This window comes from Argentina silus, assembly GCF_951799395.1.
Source record: "Argentina silus genome assembly, chromosome: 7".
Lineage (NCBI taxonomy): Eukaryota > Metazoa > Chordata > Actinopteri > Argentiniformes > Argentinidae > Argentina > Argentina silus.
In genome coordinates this window covers 19379118-19387233 of record NC_139661.1, presented here as the reverse complement: position 1 = coordinate 19387233, position 8116 = coordinate 19379118, and the positions used below count along the sequence as shown (strand labels likewise).

At 44.5% G+C, this 8116-nt stretch overlaps 1 protein-coding gene across 2 annotated transcripts; it reads right to left on the bottom strand.

Moving 5' to 3' along the window:
• Positions 1-236: 236 nt before the first annotated feature.
• LOC310807257 (ectoderm-neural cortex protein 1-like) lies at positions 237-6780 on the bottom strand. 2 transcript variants are annotated; one of them, XM_083673658.1, is made up of 3 exons: positions 6594-6780; positions 4245-6047; positions 237-2224 (listed from the first exon to the last, which is right to left on the bottom strand). In XM_083673658.1, exon 2 carries the CDS (start codon positions 6039-6041, stop codon positions 4266-4268), a length of 1776 nt encoding a protein of 591 aa, XP_083529784.1. In that variant the 5' UTR covers positions 6042-6047; positions 6594-6780; the 3' UTR covers positions 237-2224; positions 4245-4265. The 2 variants fall into 2 exon arrangements, with proteins under 2 accessions (XP_083529784.1, XP_083529783.1); XM_083673657.1 differs by having other exon boundaries at positions 4286-6047.
• Positions 6781-8116: the final 1336 nt, after the last annotated feature.

The following is an 8116-nucleotide window of genomic DNA, read 5'->3' as shown; positions in this document are numbered from 1 at the left end:
ATTATAATGCTCTCCACCAAAAAATGTTTGAAAATGATTTGAGACCATAGGTATTTCTTTTGTCTGAGATTAGGTCTACGCCCAAAAAGGGCATGCATTCATTGATGTGTCACATCAAACAACAGGTCCTAAAGGTTACAAGGCATGAGACAATGGAAGCTATAGCCTAAGCCTACCCCAAGCAAGATTTTTCTACAGACAAGACATGACACTGAAACATTCATGGTCAAGAGGAAAAACTCTTACGTTTATTAACAATGAATTTCACACTGTGAAAAAAAAAATAATCCACTTGTACCAATGATGACTTCCAGTAGAGACAACAGAATGCATACATCTCAAATGATATTCTTTTTACAAATAGTACATCATTACCCAGTCAAGAAAACCAGGATAATATACATCGTCAATCAAGAGGTGTCAAGATGTCAACAGCATGCCAAGACCCCAACCAACCTCAGAAAAAGAAAGCCACTCATCAGATCTCAATGGCAGATCACCTTTTGTTTGGCGTAGCTTTGGCAACCCTTTTGACCCGAATGGGTGGACCCATCTTATCTAAAGCAGCAGTTGTGAAGTGTTGGGTGATGGGAGTGGACTTTCCAAAGCTGTGCTGAGTAATACAATTCTTCCGGGTCAAAAAAATAACATTTCACTCAACACACAAAACAACAACAACAACAACAACAACAAACTGGACATTAACAGACAAACCAACAGAACTTTCATCTTCACTGGGTAAGGTTACTAGACTTTTGGTAAAATGAAGGCTGTCTAAATGCAGGCTTCATGGGTTTCATATAAACCACTTTAACTACATATCCCACTAATATACCAGGTGCGGGGAAGGAATGTATGGGGTAAGGGTGGGATTCAGGAGAGAGCGAGCTGAAACACACTACAAGATACAGAACAGAGGCACGGAACAGAGAAACGGACATAAACGTAAGACAGCCCAGTCAACTATTTCCTGTTCTACAAATTCTGAGACGTTTCCATTCTCTCTGCGTCAGTATTTGTGTTATGTACTCTCAGAACCATCCTACTTTTAATACTTTAACAAACCATTTAATTTATCGTCTGTTCTTTTTTTATATAACTGATATTTTAAGCTTTCTTTTTATGGTGGGCTTCTTTTGGATTAATGACATGCTTTAAGTCTAACATTGGGGTAACGTGAAATCCCATTGCCCTTGTATCCCCTGCTGGCAGTCAATCACCAGTAAGCTGGAGAATAACGTCAACAAGAAAGACAATCTGCTCTGTACAATACCTGCTTTTAGCTCTTCATTTCATTTGGCAAAGCCTCTTTTTAATACATGTAGAGAAAAAACTCCTAGTTTAAAGTCATAAATGTGCAAACAATTACTGAGACACAAAGTAAAATCACAAAATACGGTAGAAAAAGGCAACAAAAAAAATGATACAAGCAGCAAGAATAATAACTTAAATTACCTTTCACTTCACAATACAATCTTGAATCAAGAAGCTTTTCCTTACAAATAATCAAGTAAAAGCAATTTATTTCCCAATGAAAATGTCCTATTTTTCCTGCTGAGGAATCTAAAGCAATGCTTAACAGTGACCTTCTGAGTGCCTTCCTGTTGAGTTGACTGGTCCATTCCAACATGTGCTTTTGAATGGTCTCTAACAACATGCATTTTCTGTATCTCTCTGTTGCCACATGTTTTTAGCTGGTCCGTAACCCTGGGTGTTTATGACCGCTTAAGTCAAGGATATGTGGACTCAACATGTTCAGAATCTCCAGAGCCCAGAGTAACAATATGTATGTATGGCGCTCCGCTCCGTATCCGGTAGGCTTAAATGGTAACAGCCCATGTCAAATCTCCTCATACAATGTCACTGACATGTCCAGGTATGTGTCTCAACACAAGGAGATTACATTTGGCAACACAATGGGATCATTAACAACACCGGACAATGTGGGAGGATGAGTTTGACCACAGGTTGATTTTGCCACTTGTGATTAAATAATTCTTTATATGTCACCTCAGGCATATCAGTCTGTATCGACAAATACAGAAGTATTTGAAAAGAAAGAAAGAGGATCCATCCTTCATGTAAACATCACAGGTCCCTCCGGTCCAATGAAGCAGTCCAACTGTCTTCAATCCTTCATATGTTTATTAGTACGAACAGTGCCACTGTCTTCCTCCCACTGAACAGTAACGCTCGCGTCTTCACAGTCTTAATGTTGTGTTGCCTGAAGAGACAGAGGAAAGTAATGGTCAGGCAAATGTTATTGTTTTCTGGGTGCACTTTTCCACAGCATACTCAGCTATTCTTCTATGACCGTTCAGTCAGGTTTTAGGAAAGTTCACCAAATTCTCATTGACTCTTTCTCACAATGGCAGAGATGAGCAAGACTTGGGCATATCATACAAACAATCCGAAGTGTTTCATTGAATTCATAATAAGAGCTTAAAAGGTAGACTCTGGCATATGACGTTATGCCAGGAAGTCACAGCAACCTTTACCAAATATATTTGGAGGAAGTAAAGATGTAAACAGCAGTAGGCACTTGTCAGTGGTCGGTGTATGTGCCGAGTTGATCTTTGAAATGATCTCTGGTAGTTTCGCCCTGCTCTTTTCCCATTGATGTCACATCCCAGAGTCTACCTTTAAACATTCTAACCTGAACTATAGAATTTCCGTGCACATACATTCGCCTTGAACTACCTTTGCTCTGCTTCTTATACAGAGAGAAGAGCAGAGTAGCTACAAAACAGGGGAGAGGTTAGAGTGACGTCAATAAGAGTGAAGTCAATAGCCCCAGACAGCGGCAGATGGAGAGACTGTGAGCTGAGAGAAAGAGAGGTTGAAAGTGAGGGTGAGTGTGAAGCAGAGAAAAGGAGAATGAGAGAGAGAGAGGGTGAGACTTCCCCATAGCCTCCCTTGACACCGCTCTCCTGGTTGGTTGAGTAGTAATAAAAGTGTTCGTGGGGACCCTCAGCAGTGACTCAGGGGCCATTCTAAACACATTAATAACCGCTCTCAACAGGCTCACTGCTCTGAGATTTACTGCCCAACCTAGGTGGGCAACATTCCACAGGCAAACCAGGTCGCTATGGAGTTCTCGTTGAGGCCTGGAAAACCTCCGGACAATGTATGGACTTCCCATGGCCTATTCTAAATCAAGTTTCATTGTCGGGGGGGGGAAGCAATACAGGCATGATAATAACAATGAGGATTCCTAATTATTTTTTTTGTATTACAATATTAGAGTCAATACGTTTTCAGTTTCCCCTCACTCTTTTGATTTAGAATGTCTTTTTTTTTTTGTTACTATAAAAGCACTTCTAGGATTACTTGTGAAATACAGTTTGAAGTGTACTTATAAGATATTGGTTGATAGTGTCAAGAGTTGTATTACAAACAGCTTATTGAAAACAGGTTTCTTGGACGCAGACTTTGCTTGAGTCTTCTTTCATGAGGAAGGGGACAATAAACATTAACGGACATTAAAAACTGAAAGGGATGCCTGAGTGCCACCACTATGTCCTTTCTTATCACCGTCCTAATCAAACAGGTTGAACAAAAGAGGGGCTGTACATACACACACAGTGCACAGGGGCTCTGAGGAACGGCTTGTCCAGAAAAGGGGGGCATTCCCTTTAGGACAAAGACCCCCACTCCGAGTCCGCTCTGGTTTCTATCAGGCAGAAACTATGACACCACCCCTCCACCCACACACTGAGCCCCCATGGGGTTCAGCCCACCCAAGCCTTTAAAAAAAAACCTACTTCAATAAACAATGGGGGCCACCGCCAAAGACTTCAAATCGAGCCCCCTTCTACCTAGGGAATCTGCAAGCGCAGCTCACGAGCCCAGCACAAATCACCACCACTTATCATCCACTCTGGCTACAGACATAACATCTGGTCAGTGTAGCATTCCAGTTCACACTGATGCTGCTGTCCGTAAACTGATGAGAGCAACCCTTGTGATACCGATGATGTCATGAAGGTCTAAGATTAAGTGGTGATTGGTCTGGTGGTTATTCTTAATAGGCTGGCTTTTCAAATAGGCCTAGTTGGCTTTTTTATATTATCCCTTGTTTATAGTTCATTCTCAATGATTAATAGTCCATTCATTTGGGATACAAAATATTTACTGTAGGTCTCATGTGGTTAACATAATATACATTGACAGAAAATTACTTGGGGGGGGGGGGGGGGGGGGGGGGGTACTGGGTAAGATTGCTATGAGGTGACTCTACTCACCCTGAGGCTGATGCTGAGGCCTTAGGCTTGGAGATGCTTACAGGTGCTGACGAACGCTGTGGGGATGAGTGAATATGGCACGGTGGTGATGCTGTTCCATGCGTCAATTGTGGGGTCATAGCAGTCCAGAGTCTTGCACCGCTGCGTGCCAAAGTAGCCACCCACCACATAGAGCTTATTCCCAGAGGCTACTGCTTGACAGCTCATACGCTTGGCTGTGACATCGCCGACTTTAGTCCACTGGTAGCTATCACTGCTGAATTTATAGGCCGAACACGCAGAGAACTCTGTGTCCCCGCCCATGACAAAGATCTGGTTGTTGAGGACGGCAGCAGCAGTGTAGCGCCAGGGCTGTGGGCACGAGGCAGGCACTGTCCAGCGGTTCTCCTGGGGGTCGTAGCACTGCACCTTGGGCAGCTTGTCGTGGGTGACACTGGTGCCCCCGAAGGCAAAGAGCTTGAGCTTGATGCTGACCACCGCTGCGTTGCTTACACCTTCCCTAAGTGGCGCCACCATGGCCCACTTGTTGGAGACTGGGTCATACTTCTCTACTTGTTTGAGTGACACCGAGGGGGAGGCGGGGAGGCAGCCTGTGCCGGCCGTGTGCCCGCCAACCACATAGAGGCAATGCTTAAGCTCGGCCGAGCAATGACCGAAACGGGCAATGATCATGGGGGCCGCCTTGGACCATTCCTCGTGGGACGTATCGTAGACCCACACATCTTTGCTAACCCCATTCTCCGAGCCTCTTCCCCCAGTAACGTAGACCTTGCAGCCAATGGCACAGGCGCTGAACTCCTTCCTGGGGCTGGGGATGTCAGCCTTGGGGATGATCTCCTTGGCCTTTTGGTCCACCAGGTAGAGCTTGTCACACATGAAGGTCGAGCCACCCAGCAGGAAAAGGGCGTGGCTGGTCTTCCTGGGCCGGGCAAGGGGGCTGTTGACCACGCCTTCGTTCTGTAGGATCCTGAGCTTGCAGCGGATGGCCTCATCCACCAGCTCCTTGCTCTTGGCCTGGGCATTGATCAGCTCCTCAGTGGACACGTTCTCCATGAGAAAGATGGCAGGCAGCAGGGCCAGGCGGACTGTCCGCAGCAGCTCTGACAGGTGGCAATGCCGCCTCTCCAGGTCGTAGTTGACCCAGTTGAGGGCAGTCTCATACACCAGCCTCTCGTCATCCGTCTCCAGCTCCTCATGAGACAGAAGCTGGACTGCCATGTCTTTGGGCAGCTGTAAGAAGTCCTCCGTCTTGCAGATGGCGGGGAAGTTGCTGAGGCACATGCCCCAGGAGAGCTCAGAGAGCTTGGTGCACTGGTGGGCGTCTGACAGCAGCAGCATCCCCAGACAGTTGGACGGGTGCAGGTTCTTCTCCAGAAATTCCGCGCAGGCGTCCCGGATGTCCTGGAACTCCAGCATGTCCCCGGCCTCCAGGAGAGACTCTGCGTTCTCTTCATTGATGACCACGCGGGAGGAGTAGGCATAGTCCAGTAATAGCTCAAGCACCTCGGGGTGGACAGAGTCCCTGAAATCCACCTCGCTGGACTGGCTCTCCATCATCCCTCCGCTGAACATGGCCTCGAAGTACCGGCTACAGGCGGCCAGCACGGCTCGGTGGCAGGGGAAGGAGCGGCTCCCAGCGTGCAGCAGGACGTCAGTGAAGAGCCTCTGCTGCCGGAGGGAGTTGAGGTGCATGAGGACGCTGTCGGCGTAAGAGGACTTGTGGAACAGGTAGATGTTCATGGAGGCCGAGCTGACCCGGGACTTGCGGTTCTCGTGCATGCAGATAGACATTTTCATTGAATCCTTGTGGAAAGTAGAGAGGACAATTATCAGTATTCTAGGCTACAGCTTCAGTGGCATAGAAATCTAAAAGACTGATTACACATACCTAGGGATGGCAAGAAATATAGACTATATACTGCATTTTTGGAGAGCTGTGTTCATTATTCACATTTGCTAACACTGGCAACTCTTACCAATTGGAGACATATTGACAGCCCTTGCAATTAATTGAGGTTTGATGCCTTGTGGTGCTTAAGAGTGTATTTCCAGATCAGATACAACTATGTAATCTGCATCAACATTATCAGACTGTATGTAACTGAGAAGTATTGTGACTATCAGTGTTTATCGTTGTATCATGGTGCTGAGAGCTTTATGAGTTCTTCAACATCGGTACAGTAATTCAATGACCCACTCAACACATTGTTCTTTTGCATTACAGACATGTTGCAAGATGAGAAATCTCCACATAGCCTACCTCTGCAATAGCCTGATATCATATTTTCATTGCAATGCTGATTACTACATTAAACAATGTTGAAACGTTAGAATGTTACAACAAGTTACCTCTGAGAGCGGGGATACGAATGTGTCCGTTCTAACAGCCGTGCATGTCACTCCAGCGTGAACCTCGATGCTCTCGGATTCTCCTTTTGAATAAAATATTGAATAACGAAACTAGACTCAAAAAAAGGCGAGTTCGCAATCTTTCTCTCTTCTCCTGGAGTCGGGAGACGTAGTTTCTTTCATCGAAACGAATAAAATAAAAGTTATATCGTAATCCAATTCGAGAGGCGGAATGCGGCGATGAAAGCTTCACAGTCGAGTGGAGAGACTCTGTCCGTCAGCGCGAGGTAGCATCTCATGGAAGAAGGAGTTGCCAGTGTGTTTTAAAGCGTGGTGTGGGAGGGCCGACCTCCAGCAGATGGGGAGGGAATATGCCAAATGAACAGAGGACACCGTAGAGGACCAACTGGGAGACATTCATGCTGTGAAATTCAAAAAACATCAGACCTCCGATAACAAATATGTAATCTGTGAGATGTGCAGATTATGCTGATATAACAAAAAACAAACATCTGACCAAATGTGTCTCATGTTATTCTCATATAGCTCTATGATTTGTACAGCTCCAGGGAATCTCTAGTCAGGAAATTTGGTGGGCGTACATATTTGCATACATGTCAGTGATAGAAAACAATGGATCGATGAAAATATTTCACAGTCAATTCATTGACATCAGACATAATGTTATTATCAGTATAGTCCAACAAGACTAATATCAGTATAAATGTCCCTCATCTCACTATAACAAATAAATCCTATTTTATATAAATGCATCTCCCCTTCAAAAAGTTCTTTATACATAGGCAAAGTATCACATTTTTATTTCCAACAAAGGAACAAATTATCTCTGTCATTAATCCACAAAGCAAACGTTTGAATAAATGTCAACGACTCACACAAGGAGGGTCGCTAAATCATTCGTGGGGGACAACATGTTTACTATAGACTTGTTTTAAGTTTATGAAGTCTCTTATAACAACTAAAACGCAAACAATGGCGCGATGGGTGTTAAAGGTTTGGGCAGTTAAATCTAATGTAAGGTATTTCATAGTAAAAACAAATGAAGAAGTATGTTTCCTTATTTGTAATTACTGGAAATCGTACGGGCAGCGGCTTAAATTAGTCATCAACACTTCAGAAGAATGCACTGGCTTTCAGTTGTTCTTAAGTCCAATGCATGCAATAGATAGGCAATAGCACCACCTGCTGTCGAAAACTGGACACTGCATTATTTTCGACAGTTTGTTCCCATTGGAGAGTTTCCGATGGCACTTACTCTCTGAATGAAAAGGAAAGTCCAGAATAGGGCCTTTTTAATAACATAACCTCCTACTGAGGTCAGAAGCCCCCTTTCACAAGGAAAATCTGGTCAAAAGGGCAGCTTATAATTTATTTTACAAAACAAAGCAGTCATATTGTTGGCCTAATTATGTGTTACGAGCAACAGTCCTGATAAACATGTCCTAACATGTGTCAACATTTGTCTTAAGAATGACTAATCTCACCGTGTATCTAACCATTCT

Excerpts from the sequence above, each read along its gene's own strand:
- LOC310807257 (XM_083673657.1), bottom strand. The coding sequence starts at position 6,041 with ATGAAAATGTCTATCTGCATGCACGAGAACCGCAAGTCCCGGGTCAGC. Across the intron at positions 2,225-4,285 it reads CACAGCGTTCGTCAGCACCT|GCAACACAACATTAAGACTG; the intron begins GTAAGCATCTCC and ends CTGTCTCTTCAG.